Consider the following 27743-nt stretch of genomic DNA (forward strand, 5'->3'; position numbering starts at 1 on the left):
GATAGTCTGTCTTGGACCTCAGGCCGTAGGTCCGACGACTTTACCCAGGCCCACCTCCTCGCAGAAATGGCTGTTGCTGATACCCTGGAAGCAGTGTCAAAAATGTCATAGGAAGATCTTATTTCATGTTTGCCTGCTTCTAAACCCTTTTGAGCCAGAGGATGTAACTGTTCTTGAGACTGTTGAGGCAGGGACTCAGCACAGTCCTGTATTTGTTTAAACAGGATCCTGTTGTACTGGGTCATATAAGGTTGGTAAGAGGCAATGCGGGATATAAGCATTGACCCTTGAAAGGTACGCCGACCTATAGCATCCAGGAATTTCTGATCCTTTCCTGGAGGGAATGAAGAATGAGGCTTGGATTGTCGGGCTTTCTTTTGAGCTGACTCAACAACCACTGAATGGTGATCCAATTGGGATTTCTGGAAACCTGGAGTTGACTGGACTAGGTATGTAGTGTCCGCCTTTCGATTTACTGGTGCCACTGAACCAGGATGTTCCCAATTTCTTTTCAGAAGATCCAGGAGGACACCATGGATGGGGATAGATGTGATTTCTTTAGGAGCATCTAAAAATTGAAGAAGCTCCATCATCTGATGTCTATCATTTTGTTCTGACTGAAGTTTAAAGGGAACCACTTCAGACACTTCCTTCACAAAATTAATGAAGGACAAGTCCTCTGGCAGGGAACGCTTCCTGCTTTCAGCTGGAGAGGGTGGTGATGGTAAGTCATCGGTATCCTTGGATGAATCATCGGTCCATGTATCATTGGGATCATCTCCAGCACCCCCAGTATCCTTAGAGGGACGGAAAGTTGGTATCCCTGAAGGTCCCGGGCGAGGCACTGAAGGCGTCGAGGGGGTCTCCGGTGGCACCGATGGCAGCACCGAGGGCATTGATGGATGGATCGGTGGCACAGATGGAAACAAAGACACAATCGGTGAAATCAATGGCCTAGGCATTGGAAGGACTCCCAATGGAGGAAGTAACGGTGATTCTCCTTCTTCTGTTGATGAAAGAGGAATCGGAGAGGAGGGCACCAGGTCCATTGGTGTCGTCGGATGCATCGGAGGAAAAGCAGCGATCAGCGCTTCCATTCTCGTGAGTAGTGGTGCCAGCACTGCAGGAATGGTATCAGTTACCGGATTAGGCATCGGTACCGGCATCAAAGGAGTCTTGAAGCTTTGCATCGCTCTGCCGATGGCCTCCTGAATCATCTAATCCAGTTCCTCCCGGAAACCTGGAGCATGGAGCCCCGATGCCGGAGGAGGAGGAGGCATAGCCGGAGGGACCACCGTTGGAGGTGGAATCGCGGCTCCTATCACCGGTCCTGGTGAAGGTTGCCTCGGTGACCCTGAACCAGATAGGGACGGTGCCTTTTCTGGACGGGCTTTCTTCAACGGCGGCTCAGACGATGGCGACATCGAGGCCTTGCCTGCGTCAACGGTCTGAGATCTGCGGTGTCGATGCTTTTCTCGACGCTCTCCTCGGTCCTTTTCCTGAGGGGGATCAGAGGATGTCGATGGCCGTGGAGTCGTCGATGCTGGTCAGACACTGGCTGGTGCCCGATGCTGGTGCGATATCGGCTCGGACGACATCGATGCTATGGATGGCGTCGGGGTTTTTGACCAAAAGAGAAATTCCATTTTCTCCATTCTAGCCTTGCGACCTTTAGGTGTCATAAGAGCACATTTGGTGCAGGTAAGCACATCATGCTCGCTACCTAGACACATTACACATACCTTGTGAGGGTCGGTAATGGACATTGTGCGAGTACAGTCCGGGCATCGATGGAACCCCGACACCATGGCCTTTGAAAAATTTAGCCACGGTGCGGTCAATGGCCAGTAGGCCGCGAGGGCCGAACTCGACCGGAATCGAGTAAAAAACTTACTGGAGTACTGCGGAAGTAAACTTACTGGAGTACTGCGGAAGTATGAAGTAATTCCATGAGGAAAATTCCTGTCAGGAATCTCTGTAGAGCTCCTTAACCAGCGTGGCTATTGCTGAGGGAAAAAAGAAGACTGAAGGGGGTCCCCTGCTGGTTGCAGGGTTAGTGCCATCCTGGGCATGCCCAGTAGGTGCCAGTCAAAGTTCTAGAAACTTTGACAAAAGTGTTCCGTGATTGGGCTCCATCCTGTGATGTCACCCATATGTGAGGACTACCATCCTGCTTGTCCTGTGAGAACTGTTGTTGTGATGAACGTAGTGTTCTGCTGGGGATATATAACTTGAGTGTTGCTTGAGTTTGAAAACAAATCATAAATGATGGCAGCCTTTTTGGTTATGGATTGGCTTAAGATACTATTGTCAATTTTTCTGCTTGCCTTCCGAACTCTACAGCAGTGTCTGTTACCTTTGCCTCAGCTGTTACATACAGTAACAGATGATCTTCACCTTAGGTGAAGATCATTCTTGCTTTGTATAAGCATTTTTGAATTCTGTGGTATATTAATCTGAAGTACTTATAGATGCAAAAAGCAATTCAACAGCACTACCACTATATTATTTATCAGGGTAGATACAAATCAAAGTACTGGAAAGTGTGCTCTTCAAACAAGGTTCCACAGACATACAACTTCCTTTACCTAAGGATTCTGACATGATTATGAGTTTGTCTCGGTACTTTATTGTCTGGCAAACTGGATTTCCTCTAAGGTCCAACTTCCACAGTTTATTCCATTTGTTCAAGGGGAACTCCAGATCCTGTAATGCAGAGAAAACAAAAAAATTAAACTAACAATGCACTCATTCCAAGAATAAATAAATAAACAATGTGTTTTAAAGTATTTGTGTATGCATGTGTCAGTGCAAACAATGGAAAGGAGAAACTTAAGTCTAATGTTCTGAAACATTTTTCCAAAGAATATGCTAATTTCAATAGATCTTCTGGAGTACTGTCTATATAACATTGAATTTTATTTTGTTTTACTCTGTAAATTGCTTTGGGTGATTTTTAATCGGTAAAGTGATTAAGAAATCACTTTACAGATTAAAAATTTTTCTAACTCCAACTCCTAACTTTTTTTTTTTTTTTTTTATTTTCCTAACTCCAACTCCATCTAACTCCCTTCATTCAACACGCTCCGCTAGTATTAGCGTTAATAGCCACCTCTTACAATGTTATTTATACATATATATAACTATCTGATCTTCATTTCCCTTCTCATTCCAAGTTATTGTTTTCCTTGTTATATGTAACTGCTTTTCTGCACTATTGTTTAAATGGTAAAGTTTATTATAATTGCACCCCTGTTTCTTGTGAACCAGCATGATGGGACCACCGTCTTGAATGTTGGTATATAAAAAAGTTAAATAAAAATAAATAAATAAATAAGAAATGCTGGTAAATAGATTTTTTTTTTTATTAGATTGTAAACTCTACTGATCAGTGGCCTTCTCATATGGTTTTGTACAGCACTGTGTACTTCAAGTTGCACTATAGAAGTGATTATTCGTAGTAGTAGTAAAGCAAATGTTGCTTACCTGTAACAGGTGTTCTCACATGACAGCAGGGTGTTAATCCTCACATATGGGTGACATCACAGGATGGAGCCCAATCACGGAACACTTTTGTCAAAGTTTCTAGAACTTTGACTGGCACCTACTGGGCATGCCCAGGATGGCACTAACCCTGCAACCAGCAGGGGTCCCCCTTCAGTCTTGTTTGAAAGCTATATTAATAAGTGCCAAAAAATAAAATACCTCATTCGACGCTGGAGAATCGAACTGTCTTGTTGCTTGCTTGCCTGCTTGCCTGCATCTATTTGTGCTGCTTCTTGCTAACAGCCCGACTCTCCCCAGAGACTGAGACGCCCCCCCGCGAGCTGTCGACCTTCCCCGGCTGACGTCATCATCGGGCGCGGGGGCTGCTTAAATTGAAACACCTACTCAGTCGGAGGTTTTTAACCAGGGGATCGTAGTCCTACCTCATTCGACGCTGGAGAATCGAACTGTCTTGTTGCTTGCTTGCCTGCTTGCCTGCCTGCATCTATTTGCACTGCTTCTTGCTAACAGCCCGACTCTCCCCAGAGACTGAGACGCCCCCCGCGAGCTGTCGACCTTCCCTGGCTGACGTCATCATCGGGCGCGGGGGCTGCTTAAATTGAAACACCTACTCAGTTGGAGGTTTTTTACCCAGGGGATCGTAGTCCTACCTCATTCGACGCTGGAGAATCGAACTGTCTTGTTGCTTGCTTGCCTGCTTGCCTGCCTGCATCTATTTGCGCTGCTTCTTGCTAACAGCCCGACTCTCCCCAGAGACTGAGACGCCCCCCCGCGAGCTGTCGACCTTCCCCGGCTGACGTCATCATTGGGCGCGGGGGCTGCTTAAATTGAAACACCTACTCAGTCGGAGGTTTTTACCCATGGGATCGTAGTCCTACCTCATTCGACGCTGGAGAATCGAACTGTCTTGTTGCTTGCTTGCCTGCTTGCCTGCCTGCATTTATTTGCGCTGCTTCTTGCTAACAGCCCGACTCTCCCCAGAGACTGAGACGCCCCCCCGCGAGCTGTCGACCTTCCCCGGCTGACGTCATCATCGGGCGCGGGGGCTGCTTAAATTGAAACACCTACTCAGGCGTCGCACGCCTGCGTCGCGCACCAAAGGGGCGCGTCAAAGGGGGTCTCCCCTTTGTGCTTCCCCTTCGTGCCTTCTACGAGGGTTCGGTTGTTTTACCCTAGAGTTTTCTTCGGACTTTATTACATCTTTATCTTAACTGTAAGTTTACTAAGATGGAAGAATCATTAATTCCATGTGGAATTACTACCGTTCGTAAGAAAATCTTTAAGAGAGCAAGATCACCGTATAATCGTTGTCTTATTCCGATACATTGCATTTCTAAGACTAGATTAATGGCACTAACAGTTTTGTCTTTATCTTTATTTAATGCTCAGTCAATTTTAAAAAAAATCCCTATATTAATAGATCATCTTAGGGATGTACAACCTGATATCTGTGGTATTACGGAGACATGGCTTCGAACCACTGATAATGTGATTACTAATCAAATACTTAATTCATTATATGATGTTTTTTCTACACCTAGATCGTCTAATAAAAAAGGTGGAGGAACTATGTTAATAGCTCGGAAACACCTACACATGATACAACAAAATATTAGCATTTCTCCACAATATGAAGTTGCCGTCTTTAAATCTAATGAACTTCAGATCTATTTAGTATACACCCCTCCTGGTCTATTGGAGTTAAATTGCTCGCCGCTTATTGAATTAATTGCTACAACCTTAGATTCAGACAAACCGGCCTTAATTTTGGGTGATTTTAATTTGCACATGGATGTTTTTCCCCTTTCCGACACATGTGAACAGTTTTTAACAAGTTTAGAATCTCTTGGTTTTACTCAAATTGTTAATTCATCAACACATCAAGCAGGCCATTCTTTGGATTTAATATTTATAAATGAGTCTGTTAGCGTAAAATCTCTTATAAATTGTCAACCAGTACCATGGTCAGATCATTATTTGGTGACTACTTCTTTTTCGATTAAGTCACCAATGTTAAAGAACACACCCAATACTGCGTATGTTGAATTTAGGAAGTCTTGTACAATAGACGAGCTTACTAATGTTTTACCAGAAGCCTTGACTAAACTAGATTTGTCTTCTTCAACCACAGCAGTAAATTCCTGGGAAACCATAACGGCGGAAATAGCAAACGAACTTTGCCCTTTGATTAAAAAACAGATTACTTCCCATGATACTCAGGCAGTACCCTGGTTCACTAATCAATTAAAAACCCTAAAGCAAGCATTACGCCGTTCAGAAAGATCGTGGCGTAAATCACGTTGTCCAGATATCCGGACCAAATACAGAGAGTTGCTACAAAAATATAGAGCTGCTATAGATACAGCAAAACGTGATTTTTACGCTGAGAAAATTCATAAATTTCAATTTAATCCAAAAGTACTATTTTCTTATGTCTCTAATCTCATTAAACCAATAAGTATCTCAGCATCATTAGAAGATTTGCAAGATAAAACTAATAAACTTGCGAACTATTTCATTGAAAAAATTTCACTTATTTTAGACAAAGTATCTACAAAAAGCAAACAGGTTATTTCTCTCCCATTGAATCCATCTAATAGTTGGTCCAATTTTGAACTAGTATCTTCTATTGAAATAGTTAATTTGCTTAAGGGCATGAACCCAGCAGCTCACCCTCAAGATTTTTTAACTATTAAAACTTTACAATCAGTACCTGACGTTATAGCTCGGCCATTGGCAGATATTATAAACATCTCTTTAGAAGAAGGATGTTTTCCTGATTCTCTCAAATGTTCCGTGGTCAAGCCTTTAATCAAGAAACCAAATCTTGACCCAGAAAACCTAGCTAATTATCGTCCCATCTCGACTATACCTTTTCTTGCTAAGCTTTTAGAAAAAGTTGTGAATAAACAACTGGTGGAATACATTGAGAATCATCACCTGTTTTTTCCATCCCAATTTGGATTTAGGAAGTCACATAGTACAGAGACCCTACTTACTTCTCTCTCCGATACTATCCTGAGAGGGTTAGATCATGGAAATTCGTATCACTTAATTCTATTGGATATATCCGCGGCTTTCGATACTATAAATCATGAGTCCATGATTTGTAGACTCAAAGAAATTGGTCTCAGAGATACTACTCTTACTTGGTTTACATCTTATTTAACAGAGAGATCATTTAAAGTCAAAATAAATACAGTAGAATCTAAAGTGATGAGATTGACTACGGGAGTGCCGCAGGGGTCATCTCTTTCTCCCACGTTGTTTAATATATACATGGCACCGCTATGTAGATTATTAGCAGGTTTAGGACTGGTTTACTATATTTTTGCTGATGATGTCCAGATAATTCTTCCAATTAAAGATTCATTAAGGACTACTTTGAAATTATGGGACATTTATTACAATTCCATTAATCAGCTTCTTACTCAGATGTCTCTCTCTCTTAATAATACCAAAACAGAAATTTTATATATCTGTAACAAGGTTACAGAGAAAATTGAATTAGAAATCAATTCCATGCCGCCGGCTTTAAACATCAAGTATGACATTAGGAGTTTGGGAGTTATACTAGATAGCGAATTTCACCTAAAGGCATTTGTAAAAACCATAATAAAAGATGGTTTTTACAAACTTCGAATTCTAAGAAAACTAAAGCCTTTGCTACATTATAATGATTTTCGAATAGTGCTTCAGGCACTATTGTTGACAAAATTGGATTACTGCAATGCCCTTTTTTTGGGCCTTCCTTTGGTAACTATTCGCCCACTGCAACATTTGCAAAACGCGGCAGCGAGATTATTATCTAACTCTAACAAATTTGATCACATTACCCGTTTTAATGAACCTACATTGGCTTCCTATCAGCTATCGAATAAAATACAAATGCTTAACGCTGATCCATAAAGCCATATATGGCAATAACAATGAATGGCTGAATGCAGCTCTGCATATCCATACACCTTCTCGTAATCTACGGTCTTTAGGCAAGGCACTTCTTTCAGTTCCTTCAATAAAATCAGCACACCTCAACGCAGTTAGGGAAAGGGCCCTCTCAATAGCTGGCCCTAAACTGTGGAATTCTCTCCCACTTGAGCTACGTTTAGAGGAGAATATTCAGTTTTTCAAGAAGCAACTAAAAACATGGCTGTACACGCAAGCTTTTACTATAACAGCATGATTCTAATAGATTTTCCTGGGAATTAAAATATTAAAATATAACTACTAGATTTTATTTTATTTTATTTTAACCCTATTACTAGTTTGAAGATTGAATGATTGTATGTATTTTATTATTTTTTAACTGATTATTGTATAATTTAATGTTGTTATTTATAGGGTTTCATTTTAATTTTGTTTTATCGTTTATAATATTTTATTTGTTTTAAGACATGTCGTTAAAGACAGTCTGTTGTTTTATTGTAAACCGACTTGAAGTGTACACAATATGTTCGGTATACAAAAATATTTAAATAAATAAATAAATCACCATGTTCAGTCTGTAGTTGGAAGGGAACCATCTCAGACATTTCCTTCACAAAATTCCCTTGCAGGTGTATGATAATTACCAAAATGATAGATATATTTTTACAGATCCAGAACACCTACGTGTCTATTTAGACTCCCACTCCTGATTAATACTGCAAAGGGTGTTGGTTATTGTATTTATCTGTTGAGCAATACAGTGTTTCAGTATATATTGCTAAGATGAGAATAGATTCCTATGAATCCGCTTAAATAATGGTTCTCCCAATATTCTTATAAATTGGAATTTAAATATAATCTGTATAAATTATGTTATATTGATGGATATTTTCTTCCTTTTTTCTGTTTTGCATTGTTTTCAATGTAACTTAGATTGAAACTTCAATAAATAAAAAATTTTAAAAAACAAAAAAAAACCCGATTCACATCTACCCGTTCTAGACCTCTCATGATTTTAAACATCTCTATCATATCCCCCCTCAGCAGTCTCTTCTCCAAGCTGAAAAGTCCTAACTTCTTTAGTCTTTCCTCATAGGGGAGCTGTTCCATTCCCTTTATCATTTTGGTAGCCCTTCTCTGTACCTTCTCCATCGCAATTATATCTTTTTTGAGTTGCGGCGACCAGAATTGTACACAATATTCAAGGTGCGGTCTCACCATGGAGCGATACAGAGGCATTATGACAGTTTCCGTTTTATTCACCATTTCCTTTCTAATAGTTCCCAACATTCTGTTTGCTTTTTTGACTGCCGCAGCACACTGAACCAACGATTTCAATGTGTTATCCACTATGACGCCTAGATCTCTTTCTTGGGAAGTAGCACCTAATATGGAACCTAACATTGTGTAACTATAGCATGGGTTATTTTTCCCTATATGCATCACCTTGCACTTGTCCACATTAAATTTCATCTGCCATTTAGATGCCCAATTTTCCAGCCTCACAAGCTCTTCCTGCAATTTATCACAATCTGCTTGTGATTTAACTACTCTGAACAATTTTGTATCCTCTGCAAATTTGATTACCTCACTCGTCGTATTTCTTTCCAGATCATTTATAAATATATTGAAAAGTAAGGGTCCCAGTACAGATCCCTGAGGCACTCCACTGCCCACTCCCTTCCACTGAGAAAATTGTCCATTTAATCCTACTCTCTGTTTCCTGTCTTTTAGCCAGTTTGTAATCCATGAAAGACATCGCCACCTATCCCATAACTTTTTACTTTTCCTAGAAGCCTCTCATAAGGAACTTTGACAAATGCCTTCTGAAAATCCAAGTACACTACATCTACCGGTTCACCTTTATCCACATGTTTATTAACTCCTTCAAAAAAGTGAAGCAGATTTGTGAGGCAAGACTTGCCTTGGGTAAAGCCATACTGACTTTGTTCTATTAAACCATGTCTTCCTATATGTTCTGTGATTTTGATGTTTAGAACACTTTCCATTATTTTTCCTGGCACTGAAGTCAGGCCTACCGGTCTGTAATTTCCCGGATCTCCCCGGAGCCCTTTTTAAATGGGTGCAGTCAGGGCACCGACGGAAGCCCGACGCCATGGCGTTTGCAAAAATTGAGCCGTGGTGCGGTTGACGGCTAGTAGGCCGCAAGGGCCAAACTCAAAGGAAATCGACCGGAATCGGGTAAAAACGTACCGGAGTACCGTGGGAGTAAAACATTCAAGAGGGGGACCCCTGTGGGATATTAAAGTTTGAAGTAATTCCGTGAGGGAAATTCCTGTCTAAGAGCTCCTTAACCCACGTGGCTACTGCTGCGTGGAAAAAAGAAGACTGAAGGGGGACCCCTGCTGGTTGCAGGGTTAGTGCCATCCTGGGCATGCCCAGTAGGTGCCAGTCAAAATTTTAGAAACTTTGACAAAAGTGTTCCATGATTGGGCTTCATCCTGTTATATCACCCATATGTGAGGACTACCATCCTGCTTGTCCTGTGAGAAAATATATTTCTCAATTTGGTGGAAAATTTGCTATATACTGTTGCTCAGAGTGACAGCTATTCTATTTCATATGTATATTAATTCCAAAAGATAAATCTTAGCCACTAATTTAAAATAGATGAGAAGGCGGAGATGACTGCGGCGGTTGTGGCGGCCCTTACCCCAGAACTGAAAAAAATATCGGCGCAACTTGCTGAGCTTACCGCAGGTATGGCAGGGTTTGAGAACCGGTTTACTGAGGCAGAAGCGCGAATCTCCGCTAACCAAGATGGCCTCCACGTGGCCCAGGGGGAAATCCAGGCCCTTAAAGAGGCAGTGGCGAAACAAGCTGCAAAGCTTGAAGATTTGGAAAACCGCTCCCACCGCTCGAACTTGCGGTTTGTCGGCTTCTCGGAGGAAATTGAAGATAACAACCTAGCCCGGTTTTTAGAAAAGTGGCTGACCGAGAATCTGAAGCTGTCGGAGGTATCCGGCCCACTCCGCATGGAACGAGCCCATCGACTTGGCCCTCGGCGGGAAGGGAGCGCACGACCAAGGGTGATCATAGCAAAGATTTTAAACTTTGCTCATAAGGCGGCGATCCAGCGAGCAGCCAGGAGGGGTGAGCCCCTAACATACTCTGGGCAGAAGATTTTAATTTTCCAGGACTTTTCTGCGTCTTTGTCCGCACAGAGACGTGTTCTGGCCCCCTATTGTTCTCAGCTGATTCAAAAAGGGATGAGAGCAGTACTGATTTACCCGGCGAAACTACGAGTACAGACGTCGAATGGAGTGCACTGGTTCACGGATGGCTCAGCAGTGGAGCAATTCCTGCAAACCCGAGGGAACGCACAAGGTTCAGGTGCAAGCAGCCCCCGAAAGGGAGATCCATGAGGCTGGCGTGGAGCGACGTGGAGCTTGGCGGCCCAGAGTGGCGGGTTTGACTATATTGCAGTAGCAATAAAAATTAGGAATCTAGGAGTAATAATTGACCCTGAGCTAAACATGAAACAACACATCTCACAGAAAATAAAAGAAGGTTACGCAAAACTAATGATCCTGAGAAGACTAAAACCTCTAACGATTAACAATTTTCGCACAGTTCTACAAGCAATGATATTTGCAAGCACAGATTATTGTGTTGAGAAGGGGGGTGTTTAGTGTGCCCTTAGGCCTCAGCCCGACCCCAGACGAATCCAGGGCCGAACCGAGGGTTGACGGCATGTCCAGCATGGCAGAACACGGGCTTATCCTCTGCCGGGCCTGCAAGCTCTCAGAGCCAACAACAGATGATGTTGGTTGGGGAACGGTCCTCCGACTGTTCCGAGCCCTTTTGGACCTGCCGCTTGAATCAGCAAGGAGCAGCAGGCCGGCCTGAGGTTGAGGGCAGATGGGCCTTGACACGTAGACAGGACTATGGTCGATGCGAAGCCATTGCAGACAAGACACTTAGTTGATGCGACGGCATCACAGACGAAAACACTTGGTTGATGCGACGGCATCACTGACAAAGACACTTGGTTGATGCGACAGCATCACTGATGAAGACACTTGGAACTTGACAACAGCTGGGAGGAAGGATATTTGCACTGTCTCTCAGGGCGCCCTACTCAGGCCACCCGCGGGACTGAGTCGTGGACCACCCTGTCCCACTACGCGCCCTACACAGCCCTAAGGCTGGTCACGGACCACGAGGAGAGCAGGACAAGCGCAGGGAAAACCCAGGCAAGGAGGAACTCCAATGACGGAATCGATGTCACCCGAAGCTCCATCTATGGCTGGCGGGAACAGAGGCTCCGGAGCACAGGGACCAATACCACCTGCAGACTGCTCCATTCTCGGGCACACAACACCCTCTACAGGAACAGAAGGCTCAGGAGCACAAGACGAAGACACAGGGAAGAACATCCGGAAAGGCAGGTACATTAGGATGAGGAAGATCATGACGAGACATCAGAACATGGACCAGGACCTCAGGCAAGACATCAAGACACGAAGATGTGGTAGAAGGCAGACGAGACGAGGAGCTCCACGAAGAACAGAAGACCTTACAAGGCTCTGGCAGGCAGGAGCCTCCAGAGGGATGACACTCCAATGCAAGGCAACGACAGACTGAGAAGACAGCCCTTTTATAGGGCTCAAGCAGGAAGTCCACTCCCTAGGTGGGGCCAGAACACTTCCTGTGCCTGGCCCTTTAAATCTAGTGAAGAGGCGCACGCCGGCGCCTAAGGAACACCAGAAGCAGGGCTGTGCAGGACCGTGGACAGCGGCCTGCACAGCATTATCGTGTAGATGCAGGCTGGGCCTGAGGAGCAGGCCCTGACGTCGGCAGCGGCTCCAGCCGCGAAGATGCCGATGACGTCGGGGGCAGTCCCGGCCCCGCGGTGAGAGGCAGGAAGGCCGTGGCTCCAACCGCGGAGATGATGATCCGAGGCGGCCTCCGGGCTGCGTGAGGCAGGCGAGACCGCGGCTCCAGCTGCGCAGGAGGCCCGACGGCGGCGTCCCTGCCGCATCGGGTGAAGAAGGCAGCGTGGTAATTGAGTCTGCTCGCGGGGAAACCCGCGGGCAGCACAGTTCATAGCAGTGCCCCCTCCTCAAAGCCCCCCTCCTCAAACCTCCTATCAACAGTTCGAGGATAAGGGTATCAGTCCATACCAGATGGAGGTATTCGAGGGTCCAAAAAATGGAAGCTGGTAAATCCTGGGACAAAATGAACAAAACAAAGCAACAGGAAACCACAAAAACACAAGAGACACGACGAGAGACCAAGAGCACAAGACCAAGAGCAGACGAGACCGAGGGAACACGAGACCAAGCGAACATGAGACTGCGCGAGCGGCAACCGAGCGAGCGGTGACCGCGCGACCGATAATACAAAAAACACAAAAGAGGGAGCAAGGGAACGGAGAGCGAGGGAGCGGAGAGCAAGGGAGTGGAGAGCAAGAGAGCTCAAGGAGCAAAAGAGCAAGAGTAAGAGAGCGGAAAGAGAAGGAGCGAAGGGCGAAAGAGCGAAGAGCGAGGGAAGGGAAACGAGGGAATGGAACGCAGGAACGAGGACGGGGAACACACAAGCGGAAAACAACAAGCGGGAAACAAAACAAACAATGAACAAACAAAGAACAGGACAAACGAGCAACCAACAAAGAACAAGACACAACAAGCAACAAACAAGACCCAGACAAGAAGCACCACGAAACACCAAGAAGACCTGGGAGCGGGAACCCAGGGCGGGCAAAAAGAAAACCAGCAGCACCAGTAGGGGAGCAGGCGCCTCCTGCAGGTCGTAAAAACCCCAAACTGGTCAACAAGATAAAAAAGTCTGGATGCAGGCGCCTCCTGCAGGCCGTCATAAAAAAAGAAATCCAGACAGCTGGCGCCTCCAGCAGGTCGTAACATTGGCAAAAACTGGCACCTCAGCGGGTCACGAACACAAAGTCCTGAAAAACATTTTCCGGTCCCAAAAGAGTCCAGGAACATAGAAAAGACTTGAACAAGGCGATCCATAACTGAAACCACCGTTGGGCACATGGCCTTGCATTTTGTTGAGAAGGGGGGTGTTTAGTGTGCCCTTAGGCCTCAGCCCGACCCCAGACGAATCCAGGGCCGAACCAAGGGTTGACGGCGTGTCCAGCATGGCAGAACACGGGCTTACCCTTTGCCGGGCCTCAAGCTCCCAGAACCAACAACAGATGATGTTGGTAGGGGAACGGTCCTCCGACTGTTCCGAGCCCTTTCGGACCTGCCGCTTGAATCGGCAAGGAGGAGCAGGCCGGCCTGAGGTTGAGGGCAGACGGGCCTTGACACGTAGACAGGACTATGGTCAATGCAACGGCATTGCAGACAAGACACTTAGTTAATGCGACGGCATCACAGACGAAGACACTTGGTTGATGCGACGGCATCACTGACGAAGACACTTGGTTGATGCGATGGCATCACTGACGAAGACACTTGGTTGATGCGACGGCATCACTGACGAAGACATTTAGAACTTGACAACAGCTGGGAGGAAGGATATTTGCACTGTCTCTCAGGGCGCCCTACTCAGGCCACCCGCGGGACTGAGTCGCGGACCACCCTGTCCCACTACGCACCCTACACAGCCCTAAGGCTGATCATGGACCATGAGGAGAGCAGGACAAGCGCAGGGAAGACCCAGGCAAGGAGGAACTCCAATGACGGAATCGATGTCACCCGAAGCTCCATCTATGGCTGGCGGGAACAGAGGCTCCGGAGCACAGGGACCAATCCCACCTTCAGACTGCTCCATTCTCGGGCACACACCATCCGAGAACCACAGCTCTACAGGAACAGAAGGCTCAGGAGCACCAGACAAAGATGCAGGGAAGAACATCCGGAAAGGCAGGCACATTAGGATGAGGAAGATCATGACGAGACATCAGAACATGGACCGGAACCTCAGGCAAGACAACAAGACACGAAGACGTGGTAGAAGGCAGTCGAGACGAGGAGCTCCACGAAGAACAGAAGACCTTAAAAGGCTCTGGCAGGCAGGAGCCTCCAGAGGGATGACACTCCGATGCAAGGCAACGACAGACTGAGAAGACAGCCCTTTTATAGGGCTCAAGCAGGAAGTCCACTCCCTAGGTGGGGCTAGCGCACTTCCTGTGCCTGGCCCTTTAAATCTAGTGAAGAGGGGTGCGCCGGCGCCTAAGGAACAGCAGAAGCAGGGCTGTGCAGGACTGTGGACAGCGGCCTGCACAGCGTCATCGCGTAGACGCAGGCTGGGCCTGAGGAGCAGGCCCTGACGTCGGCAGTGGCTCCAGCCGCTGCGGGGAGCCCCGGGGGCGGCTCCAGCCGCCAGATGGAACTGGGGCTTGCGGCCTAGCGCCGCGAAGATGCCAGTGACGTCGGGGGCAGTCCCGGCCCCACGGTGAGAGGCAGGAAGGCCGTGGCTCCGACCGCGAAGGAAATGATGATCCGGGGCGGCCTCCAGGCCGCGTGGGGCAGGCGAGACCGCGGCTCCAGCCGCGCAGTAGGCCCGACGGCGGCGTCCCTGCCGCGTTGGGTGAAGAAGGCAGCGTGGTAAGTGAGTCTGCTCTCGGGGAAACCCGCAGGCAGCACAGTTCATAACATATTGTAACTCCCTGCTTTTAGGACTACCTCAATCTACAATTCGGCCTCTGCAAATATTGCAAAATTCCGCTGCCAGAGTTTTGACAGGCAAAAAAAAGAGTGGCCACATTACAGGAACACTTGCTGAACTCCACTGGCTTCCAATTGAACAAAGAATACAATATAAGGCACTTTGTATAATCCATAAACTAATCCACGATGAAAAAGACGACTGGCTTAACACGGCACTGTGCGTGCACATACCACAAAGAAACCTGAGATCTGCAAATAAAGCTCTACAACTGTCCCCTCTGTCAAATCAGCACATCTCACGCAAGTAAGGGAAAGAGCACTGTCACTGTCTGGTCCCGTACTATGGAACACCATGCCACTCGAAATAAGACTACAGAGAAATCTGAAATTATTCAAAACTAATCTGAAAACCTGGCTTTTTAAACAAGCATTTTATAAAGATAAAGAGAAGGGGAAAAATAATTGATAGATAAGGATGCACCAAGCTAGCAGTTATTAGTAACCTACCAAAGCATATTAATGTTAAAATCAAACCGCCTAATTTGTTCCTAATAATCAGGATTAACTTACACACTTAGTTTATTATTTTAAATTGTTACCATACTATGATGGCACATGATTAATTTGTAATCTATACCACCCATATTTCTCTTTATCGTGCCCTTCTGTAAACCATTGTGATGGTTATTTAACTTAACGAAGGTATAGAAAGTTTTTAAATAAATAAATAAATAATTTAGATGTGGATTTAACCCCAATTGTTTTAGGTGATTTTAACGCACAAGTTGATGTTGTTCCACTGATACCCATAGTTGTCACTTTATTGGACTGTATAGAAGCTTTGGGCTGGCACCAGATTATTAGGGTTCAACACATAGAGCAGGTCATACCATAGATCTAGTTTTTATTAGTAATCAGGCAATTAAGTGTAACCAAGGGAATACTGAGATACAAACAGTTCCCTGGTCATATCATAAATTGATAAAAATGAAATGTTTAATTTCAGGAAAGGAGGAATTACATGGAAGTCAAGCATTTTTTATGTAGGGATAAGATGAATATAGAGGAATTGAGGAGTAGGTTAATGGATATTCTTGAGCAGATTGAGTTTTCTCCATCCACTATCATTTTTGAAGAGTAGTTTGAGATGATTTTGTTGTTGGCGGATGAATTAACGCCAATTCGGCAGCACTTGATAAAATAGCAATGTTATGGTTATGAGGTGTTGGAGTGGATTCTTGGATACTGCGGTGATGGCCACTCCCACACGGAGGAGCCTCATGAAGAACCGTAATACTAGGCTAGACTCTATACACGCAGACACAGAGAAGTTGTATTTATTGTACAGCTCGATGGTACTGCCCGGGGAGCAGGCAGCAGTGAAGGTAACCCAGTGAAGTAGTTCAGGGGTCCTCAGCAGAGGACACCAGTCTCACACTCGAGTAAGTGATAGGCAACGCGGCGTAGCAGGGACAGGTCCCGGATGTAGACACAGAGCACTGAAGCAGAAGCTGTATGGTTGAAGGTCCTGGCAGGCAGGAGTTGTTCAGTGGCAGGCACCAGGTTAGGGAGAGCAGGCCCTCGAGGGGCGAGTACCCGGTATCCCAAGATAGGTACCTGAAATAGAGCAGAAGGGCCCCCGAGGCCAGGTTAGTGAAGAAATACCCTGAACTGCAGAGAGAGCTTTCTGCGGCAGCTAGGAAGTGGCAGAGCAGCTTATACCGGAGGCAATCCAATCCTTGCTAACTCAGTTTGTTAGCAAACAAAGGGCAGGATGTGATGACGTCACTCGGAGGGGATGCCCCCAAAGTTCCAGCCATGACGTGGATAAAGACGTGGGTGGCGTGCGTGCACCCTAGGAGTCCCTCAGGAAAATCATGGCGAACACCGTCGCCGATCCGGGGCCACCGGAGAGAGCGGCATGAAGACACAGCAGCAGCCATCTTCCCAAGGCTTGGGGAGAGAGAAGGAAGAAAGGTGAGGCACAGAGGTCGAAGCCGTCTGAGACCAACGGACGCAACAAGCACTCAATTAAGAAGAAACCGAGGTATTCCCAAGTACTCGGCGAGGAGAAACAAAAGCACCGTCGTTTAGAAAGGACAGGGTCGGAGGAACCACTAGGCAAGCTAGGCCTGTGCCTAGGGCGCCGAGACTTAGGGGGCGCTGCGGCAGGCGGCAGAATTTTTCCAGCCCCCAACTCGCCCTGCCTCCGCCCCCCCCCCCCCCAGTGCCACCCTCCTGATGCCCCTCTGGTGATCCAGCGGAGGGCCCAGGAGCGATCTGCGGGAGGGGCCTCGGCTGCCACTAACCAAAATGGTGCCGGTGACCTTTAGCCCCTACCAATGGCACCGGAAGCCCCTGTCACATGGGAGGGCATGAAGGCCACCGGCACCAGGGGCGGATTGGCCTATCAGGGGATCAGGCTTTCCCCGGTGGGCCGGTCTAGCTGATTACGTGGCTGAAGTCTCCGGCTGCGCCGATCTTCTTTCTGTGTGTGTGTGTTTCTGTGTGGGTGTATGTGGTGTATATGTGATGTGAGAAAGGAATGGAGTTCTGTGTGGGTGTATGTAGTGTGTATGTGGGAAAGGAATGGAGCTTCTGTGTGGGTGTATTTAGTGTGTATGTGGGAAAGGAATCTGCCAGTTTAAAAAAATGAAATGTGATAATATATCTGCCTCAACTTTTGTGCTGGTAGCGCAACTTTTGAAAAGTTGGATGAAAGATGAAATTACTGAATTTTAAGCATCCCTCTTCTGGAAATTAAAATTTAACTTAAAGTGGGTAGAGACAAATACTAAAGCAAAAAAAAAATTAAAGTATTTAAAATGTTCATCTCAGCAAAATCACAAATTTAAGATACTGATGCCAGGTGGGTGGGGTTTCGGGTTTTTTTTGTTTTTTTTAAGCATAAAGACTAGAATAGTTCCAATCTGCAATGGTTTTGCTGCTTTTTTTTTTAAGCCTTTAGAAAATGTATATTTTTAAATGACTAAGACTGGAATATTCCCATTTAAATGGGAAGCTGACTAAGGATGTCTTTCTGTTCCATATCTCCCACATGAATAATCATATGACTGATAGTTTGAAGAAAGACACTTGCTTTATTGCCTGAAAGCGTAAAACAAGAGAAGCTGTACGGTGTGAGTGACTGTCCCTTGGGAGGACAGATCCTGAAGGAAGGGGGTCATTTTGCCTTCTAATAGGAACGTGGTTTTCTTATTTAAGGGTTGGGAGCATCACTTTTACTTTTAGTAAAAGTGAAAAATCATGCAAGTCTGAAAGCAAGTTGCTTCTGTGAGAGTGTAATGTGTATGTGAGACACGGAGGGTGCTTCGTATATGTGAGACAGGGAGGGTGCTTCTATATATGTGTGTGGTGTATATGTGACTCAGGGAGGGTGCTTGTGTTAATGTTTGTGTGCGAGAGAGATGGAGCATGTTTTTGGCTGGCTTGTGGCTGTGAGAGAGGGCATGTGTGTGATTGAGCCTGTTTGTAAGTGAGATAGAACATGTGTGTGTGATTGAGAGCTTGTGTGTAAGTGAAATAGAGAGAACATGTTTGTGATTGAAAGCCTGTGTGTAAGTAAGAGAGAGCGAGAGCACTGTGTGATTGAGAGAGACTGGCCAGAGAGGTGACGTGTATATGTGTGAGAAAGAATGATCAGGGAGATGACTGGTATGTGTGTGCTTGTGTGTGTGAGAGAGAGAGACTGGTTGGGGAGATGACTGGTGTGTGAGAGACAGAAACTGGTCCTGAGGGTGTGACTGGTGTGTGTGTGTGTGTGTGTGTGTGAGAGAGAGAGAGAGAGAGAGAGAGAGAGAAGAGACTGGTTGTGGTCTCTAAGGAAGAGGACTGTGAGGACAGCTTCAGCAGCTACTGCTGCTTCTGATATGGCCTGCAAGGGAAAGGAATAGGAGAACTGCTGGAGAGGGTAAGTAAAGGTGGCTTTTTAAGTTCATTTTTCTTGATTGACTACCATTTTAATTATTGGGTAGTATGTGATGTGTCTGCTGTTTGAAATATTTTATTGGTGTTTGGTAAAGCTTTCAAAATTTGCATGAGTCTTTAATTATTGGATATTCTATTCATCAGCTTTGAAATTATTTTATTTGTATGATTTTATAATTATGATTAATGATTTATATAGAGGAGATCATGTGATGTGGTATTTGGGAAGCCGCATTTCTTCCTGGCTCCGGTCCCGCCTCATCTATCGCATACCATCTTAGTGTGCTTCAGCCGACAAACTTCAGCTGAATTACAGGGGAGCCGCGGCTTATGACCCGAGTTCATTTGCAGTACCCGCCAGCGCCCTCAATGACGTCTAAGCTTAGCAAAAATGAAAAAGAAAAACCGAGGGCTTCCGAACCCAAGATGGCGGCCGTCACAGAATGTGAGTCTTCCTCCCCCCCACTGCCGTTAACGCTCACGGACATTAAAGACGCAGTCTGGGAAGACCTGGATGAAAAATGGGCTGTGATCACCGCGTAATTAGGGGAGGTAAGAGACTATAGCAGCATTACCTCCTAGGCTTGATGCTGTTGAAGTGCGGATTTCAGCGCTGGAAGACACGGAGCTTGCTCCCGTTCCTAAAATGACAGCCCGAGACAAAACCTTGCAGGCCCTGCAGACTAAAGTGGATGAATTGGAAAACAAGGCCCGGCGGGACAGTTTAAGGTTTCTGGGCTTCCTGGAACATACTGAGGAGCGGTCACTCTGCTCACTTCTGGAAACCTGGCTCCCGGAGGCACTTGCGCTGCCCCACTTGCAAAGAAAGCAACTGGACCCCCACCGGACTTTTGGCAAGTCTTGTGGGGGTCAGGAGGCCCCCCCAAGCTGGCCAAAAGTCCCTGGGGGTCCAGCGGGGGTCCGGGAGCGATCTCCGGCGCTCGTGACGTTGGGGGACAGGAACCAAAATGGCGCCGGCGCTACCTTTGCCCTGTCATATGACAGGGCAAAGGTAGTGCCGGCGCCATTTCTATTAACGCAGCCGTGGCCCGAGAGTGGAAGATCACACCGGGACCTCCTCCCACTGGACCCCAGGTAATTTAAAACATTTTGGGGGGGTTCGGGAGGGTGGGGGATTTATTTTAAAGGGTCGGGGTGGGTTTTAGGGTTGTTTTAGTGTGCCAGTTTTCCCGCCCTCCCCCGATTTACGATTTTTGACGATAAATCGGGGGAATTCCTATTGTATTGCGCCTCTAACGATTTTTTACGATTTAAAATATATCGGACGATATTTTAAATCGTCAAAAAACGATTCACATCCCTATTGATTATATTGTGATCTCAGATCATGCCCCCATTTGGGTGGATTTTCTTTTCTCAGGCTGTTCGTCCACGGTTCATCATTGGCGATATCCTTACTTTTTGGTTCAGGATACGACATTTCAGGCATATTTGCAGTCCAAATGGGCTGAATATGAAGTGCTTAACCTTGCTCATAAGGATCAACCAAGCCTATTCTGGTACATGACAAAGGCGGTATTAAGGGGCGACATTATCTCCTACGTTTCCTACCGCCGTAAAGTTCTCAATCAGCGTATCCTGAAATTGAACACGCAATTGTCCAGGGCCCAGTTCCGTTTGAATGCCGCTGAAACCGATCAGGCCCATGATACTTATCATTCTCTACAAGTGGCCTTAAATTCCCTCCTACATCAAAGGGCAAAGAAAAGCTTTATGTACTACAAATTCCATCTTTATCAATATAGTAATAAAACGGGGCGGATGATGTCCAACTTGATTCGATCAGCCCGGCCTGCTCGGTTCATTCCAGCGCTGCACACTTCCCCAAATTTGGTGGCTCGCAATACTTCCTCTATCCTGCAGGGATTTCGGGACTTTTATTCGGTGTTGTAAACCTCAGAAGGGGGGAGTGAGGAGGCCTACACATGGTTCTGCTCCAAATTAGCTCTTCCATGTTTATCCAGTGACCAACAGGCTCTGCTGAATCAGCCCATCACGGAAGCAGAGGTCCGTCAGGTTATTCGCCGTGCTCGGAAGTTTAAGGCCCCAGGTCCCAATGATTATACCGCAGAATTTTTCAAACTTCTTGAGGATAACATAGCGGGCCCTTTGGCGTTGGGGTTTTCTGAATTGATAGCACAGGGTTCCTTTCCGAAAGGATGGGCTCCACCTTAACCAGAGTGGAACCAAGCTGCTGGCACTAACTTTCAAAAAGGAGATAGAGCAGCTTTTAAACTAGAACAAGGGGGAAGGCCGACAGTCACTCAGCAGTGCATGGTTCGGATAAATGTATCCTTGAAGGATACTAATGAAACAGGAGAGTTAGGGAATCCCAACAGAGAGGTTCCATTAAATGCAAACATAGTTCATATGCCTATATGTAAAAAATCACCAAAGCTAATGAGTTCCGAATTATCCCAAACAACTGAAAAGCAGGTTGTTAAAACAAGCAAAAACCACACTTTGAAATGTCTGTATACCAATGCCAGAAGTCTAAGAAGTAAGATGGGAGAGTTAGAGTGTATAGCAGCAAATGATGAGATTGACATAATTGGCATCACAGAGACTTGGTGGAAGGAGGATAACCAGTGGGACAGTGCTATATCAGGGTACAAATTATATCGCAATGATAGGGAGGATCAACTTGGTGGAGGTGTGGCACTTTATGCTAAGAGAAATCAGGGAAGCAAACCAATTTGGCAGTGCAATAATAATGGGAGATTTCAATTACCAAAAGTACATGGTGAGCAAACTCTGCACTATAGCAAAATCGCAGGATACATAGGTGCAGGCAGAAATTTAAGTCCTGATACAGTACTCACAATCAAGTGTATAAGTACAACTTTTTATTCTTCAATATGGCAACTCCTCTGATTCATACAGGCAGTAGGTTAATGGCGTCCCCCGACACGGTTCCCGTGTTTCGCCGCGGGCTGCATCGGGAGGGCGCGCCAACAGGGGTTCTAACAATAACTGTAAAACAGAAGTATACATCAGGACAACAGCGTGGGACTTATAGCCGAATAATGAGTATAAGACTTAGGATATAAAGCATTCCAACATACCTGACAGCAAAATGCCTTGAAAGTGACAGGGAGCGCACTGTCCTTGAACGCTGACAGGTATTTAAAGCTGATTAAGCGCGCCAAATCAGGAGGACAAACCACGTGGGAGCTCACGGCCCCGTTCATTGGTTGCCATTCCTGTATTACAGCGCTGCCGGACTCATCCGATCAAAATAAAGAACTCTGCACAACAGGCCACTTTAAGTAAACAAAAACCACTCAATATCGCGATTCAGACCCTTGGGGAATACTGAGTCTAAAGTGAAGATCCAGCGTTGTTCAACCCGACCCAGCTGTTCTGCATAGTTACCTCCTCGGGGGGGCCGTGGAAAAACCTCAAGAACACTGTAGGATAGATCTGAAAGCGTGTGTGATTTTTTTACCCAGTGATCCACGAGGGGTTCCTTTTCTCGCGAATGGCGGATATTTGAGCAGTGCTCTATAATTCGAGTTTTTACCATGCGAGAGGTTTTCCCAACGTAAATCAGCGGGCAGGGACAGGTGATAACATAAATGACTCCTGATGTGGTACAATCAGAGTACGACAATAACTTAAAAATTTTTTTAGAAACAGGGTGACTAAAGCTCGTGGATGGAGAAGTGTGAGAGCATGCAATGCATCGGCCACACGGATAATGGCCAATTGCATTGTCCATATTTCTGGAAATGGGGATATCAGTATGAATCAATTTATCACGTAGGTTTTTACCTCTACGAAAGGTAAATCTCAAGGGACCTGGGAACAAAGTATGTAAAGATAGAGCATCCCAATGTCTACGAATCATTGTTGTAATCTGCCGACTGAGGGTTGAAAAAGGCAGAATACAATTTGTAACTAACTGGTCATCCCGGGATGATGGTAAAAATAAAAGATCCCGATTCGTATGTAAGGCCCGCTTCATTGCTCTCTTGACAATATACCTCGGATACCCACGTGAGATAAATCGAGAGGACATAACTTGGGCTTGTTTGATAAACTCGCTCCTGGTGGTACACAGTCTACGAAGCCTGAAAAATTGCCCTGTAGGAATGTTCCTTCGTAGTGTGCGAGGGTGACAGCTGTTGAAAGCCAAGAGGGTATTCCTGTCAGTTTCCTTACGGTGGATGGTGGTCAAGAAGTGGCCACCGTCCACCGAGACAAGGACATCCAAGAAAGCTATCTGAGTCTGGTGTATACAAAAGTTAAACTGTAAATTGGGATCACAGGTATTGGCTCAATACCTGTAAATTGGGATCACAGGTATTGGCTCATGGTTTGTCCTCCTGATTTGGCGCGCTTAATCAGCTTTAAATACCTGTCAGCGTTCAAGGACAGTGCGCTCCCTGTCACTTTCAAGGCATTTTGCTGTCAGGTATGTTGGAATGCTTTATATCCTAAGTCTTATACTCATTATTCGGCTATAAGTCCCACGCTGTTGTCCTGATGTATACTTCTGTTTTACAGTTATTGTTAGAACCCCTGTTGGCGCGCCCTCCCGATGCAGCCCGCGGCGAAACACGGGAACCGTGTCGGGGGACGCCATTAACCTACTGCCTGTATGAATCAGAGGAGTTGCCATATTGAAGAATAAAAAGTTGTACTTATACACTTGATTGTGAGTACTGTATCAGGACTTAAATTTCTGCCTGCACCTATGTATCCTGAGATTTCAATTACCCCAATATTGACTGGGTAAATGTAACATCAGGACTTGCTAGAGACATAAAGTTCCTGGATGTAATAAATGATTACTTCATGGAGCAATTGGTTCAGGAACCAAAAAGAGAGGGAGCTATTTTAAATTTAATTCTTAGTGGAACGCAAGATTTGGTGAGAGAAGTAACGGCGGTGGGGCCACTTGGCAACAGTGATCATAACATGATCAAATTTAAACTAATAACTGGAAGGGGTACAATAAGTAAATCTGCAGCTCTAACACTACATTTTAAAAAAGGAAACTGATAAAATGAGGAAAATAGAAAAAACTGAAAGGTGCAGCTGCAAAGGTTAAAAGTATTCAACAGGCATGGACATTGTTTAAAATGCAATCCTAGAGGCGCAGTCCATATGTATTCCACGTATTAAGAAAGGTGGAAGGAAGGCAAAACAATTACCGTCATGGTTAAAAGGTGAGGTGAAAGAGGCTATTTTAGCCAAAAAAACATCCTTCAAAAATTGGAAGAAGGATCCACCTGAAGAAAATAGGATAAAACATAAGCATTCTCAAGCTAAGTGTAAAACATTGATAAGACAGGCGAAGAGAGAATTTGAAATGAAATTGGCCATAGAGGCAAAAACTCATAATAAAATTTTTTTTTTCTTGCCTAACAAATCTGCTTCATTTTTTTGAAGGGGTTAATAAACATGTGGATAAAGGTGAACCGGTAGATGTAGTGTATTTGGATTTTCAGAAGGCGTTTGACAAAGTCCCTCATGAGAGACTTCTATGAAAACTAAAAAGTCATGGGATAGGAGGCGATGTCCTTTCGTGGATTACAAGCTGGTTAAAAGACAGGAAACGGAGAGTAGGATTAAATGGTCAATTTTCTCAGTGGAAAAGGGTAAACAGTGGAGTGCCTCAGGGATCTGTACTTGGAACGGTGCTTTTCAACATATATATAAATGATCTGGAAAGGAATACAACAAGTGAGGTTATCAAATTTGCGGATGATACAAAATTATTCAGAGCAGTTAAATCACAAGCAGACTGTGATACATTACAGGAGGACCTTGCAAGACTTGAAGATTGGGCATCCAAATGGCAGATGAAATTTAATGTGGGCAAGTACAAGGTGTTGCATATAGGGAAAAATAACCATTGCTGTAGTTACACGATGTTAGGTTCCATATTAGGAGCTATCACCCAGGAAAAAGATCTAGGCATCATAGTGGATAATACTTTAAAATTGTTGGCTCAGTGTGCTGCAGCAGTCAAAAAAGCAAATAGAATGTTAGGAATTATTAAGAAGGGAATGGTTAATAGAACGGAAAATGTCATAATGCCTCTATATTGCTCCATGGTGAGACCACACCTTGAATACTGTGTACAATTCTGGTCGCCGCATCTAAAAAAAGATATAGTTGCGATGGAGAAGGTACAGAGAAGGGCAACCAAAATGATAAAGGGGATGGAACAGCTTCCCTATGAGAAAAGGCTGAAGAGGTTAGGGCTGTTCAACTTGGAGAAGAGACGGCTGAGGGGGGATATGATAGAGGTCTTTAAGATCATGAGAGGTCTTGAACGAGTAGATGTGACTCGGTTATTTTCACTTTCAAATAATAGAAGGACTGGGGGGCATTCCATGAAGTTAGCAAGTAGCACATTTAAGACTAATTGGAGAAAATTCTTTTTCACTCAATGCACAATAAAGCTCTGGAATTTGTTGCCAGAGGATGTGGTTAGTGCAGTTAGTGTAGCTGGGTTCAAAAAAGGTTTGGATAAGTTCTTGGAGGAGAAGTCCATTAATGGCTATTAATCAATTTTACTTAGGGAATAGCCACTGCTATTAACTGCATCAGTAGCATGGGATCTTCTTAGTGTTTGGGTAATTGCCAGGTTCTTGTGGCCTGGTTTTGGCCTCTGTTGGAAACAGGATGCTGAGCTTGATGGACCCTTGGTCTGACCCAGCATGGCAATTTCTTATGTTCTTATGTTCCTGATCATGATAATTTAGCTCTTATTATTCTTATACCTAAAGTGGGAAAGGTCCCTCTTTTACCCGAGTCCTATCGCCCGATTTCATTGCTAAACCAAGATCATAAGTTACTGGCGAAGATATTGGCGGATAGGTTGGCAGTAGTCCTCTCCTCCCTGGTGGGGGATCATCAGGTTGGGTTTGTTCGCCAGCGCTATGTCCTAGCTAACATTAGACGGGTATTGACTACCATGACCGTTTGTAGGCAAGTGGGAACTTCCTATCTGGCCATTAGTTTTGATGCCGAAAAGGCGTCTGATATGGTGGAGTGGCAGTAGCTCGTCTATATTCTGCAGAGGATGGGAATTACTGGTTTCTTTCTTCAGGCGGTACGGTTGCTTTATACAGATCCCAAGGCAGCTATTATAGCAAATGAGCCCAGTCTGTGCCGTTTGGGGTAACACGAGGAACACGCCAGGGGTGTCCACTATCACCCTACTGTATATTTTGCAGTTGGAACTCCTTATGTTTGCCATTCAATAGCAGATTGCTATTCGGGGAGTTCGTCTTGGGGCATGTATCTTTAAAAGTGTAGCTTTTGCAGATGATCTGCTAGTTTTTATCATGGATCCTCTGACCTCATTGCCGGCATTATGTGAGATCTGGGATTTTGAAGTCTTTTCTGAGTTGAAGCTAAATGAATCTAAATCCTTAGCGTTGCCCTATCCCTCTACTTTGATAGCTAGCTGGCCGGACGATTTCCCATTACAATGGGCGGCGGACCATCTTCGCTATTTGGGGGTAACTATCCCGGCAGATCCGGAGCAAATATATAAGGCCAATGTCCCTCAGCAGTTGAAACTCACCATTGACAGCCTGGCCAACTGGAGACATTTGCCTCTTTCTTTAAGTGGCCGCATTAATCTTTTTAAAATGATCATATTGCCAAGGTGGCTCTATCTTCTCATAAGAACATAAGAACATAAGAAAATGCCATACTGGGTCAGACCAAGGGTCCATCAAGCCCAGCATCCTGTTTCCAACAGTGGCCAATCCAGGCCATAAGAACCTGGCAAGTACCCAAAAACTAAGTCTATTCCATGTTACCATTGCTAATGGCAGTGGCTATTCTCTAAGTGAACTTAATAGCAGGTAATGGACTTCTCCTCCAAGAACTTATCCAATCCTTTTTTAAACACAGCTATACTAACTGCACTAACCACATCCTCTGGCAACATATTATAAGCTTCTACGACAGCGATCGGACATGAATGTATGCTTATATTTGGAAACTCGCTGGAACCGGGATGGGGACTTTGTTGTTACCCACTCAATTTTTAAAAAGTGCTTCTGATGTATAGCCAGGATCTCGAGCAACACATATTATCGAGAGCTACAATTTAAATTTTTGAGTCAGGCATATGTGTTCCCTCAAGTAGCTTTTCACTTGACTATAGCCTCATCGGCGGACTGTGCACATTGTGGTCGGGCCATGGGAACGTTGTCCCATGTTTTTTGGACATGTACTCCAGTGCAATGTTTCTGGCGCCGACTGGCAGAGTACATGGCTGACCTGTTGGACGTGGCTTTCCCAGTCACCCCATTCTGGCTGCTCTTTGGGTGCATTTCCCCGATTAGGATTCGAGATCCTGGCTCCCGTATGCTTCTGCATAAAGCTTGTCTTGTGGAAAAAAAGGTGATTCTTTCCGTTTGGAGATCTCCTGAGGCTCCGTCCTTCTAGGCCTGGCGAAATTGCTTTCATGCTATGATGAATATGGAGTGTTTGGCATCCCGGACTTCCCCACAAAGACGGCAGAGATTTCTTACTGTGTGGCAAGTGTACCTTCAATCTCTCCCACATAGGGCGTGAAGACTTATAGTTAATGATTAACTCATTCCATTGAGAGCAATGTATTGATGGACTTTTTCACATAGTTCAATGCTATTCACCAGTTGTATGTGGCGGGGTTTGTTTGGCAGGGGGAGGGGGTTGGGCATTATGTCAACGTTTCGTTCTGAAGGGGCTCAGGAACCCGCCTCTTCAGATTTGTGTTTTATA

The 27743-nt window shown here is 45.3% G+C and overlaps 1 protein-coding gene across 1 annotated transcript in view; it reads right to left on the reverse strand.

The window, feature by feature from the left end:
- Positions 1-27743, reverse strand: part of PPP1R42 (protein phosphatase 1 regulatory subunit 42) — a 231902-nt gene that overhangs the window by 98755 nt on the left and 105404 nt on the right. The window contains 1 exon segment of the mRNA XM_029591417.1: positions 2589-2706. Coding sequence (XP_029447277.1) covers positions 2589-2706 — 118 coding nt within the window.

The sequence above is a fragment of the Rhinatrema bivittatum genome, chromosome 2 (assembly GCF_901001135.1).
Source record: "Rhinatrema bivittatum chromosome 2, aRhiBiv1.1, whole genome shotgun sequence".
In the NCBI taxonomy this organism is placed as follows: Eukaryota; Metazoa; Chordata; class Amphibia; order Gymnophiona; family Rhinatrematidae; genus Rhinatrema; species Rhinatrema bivittatum.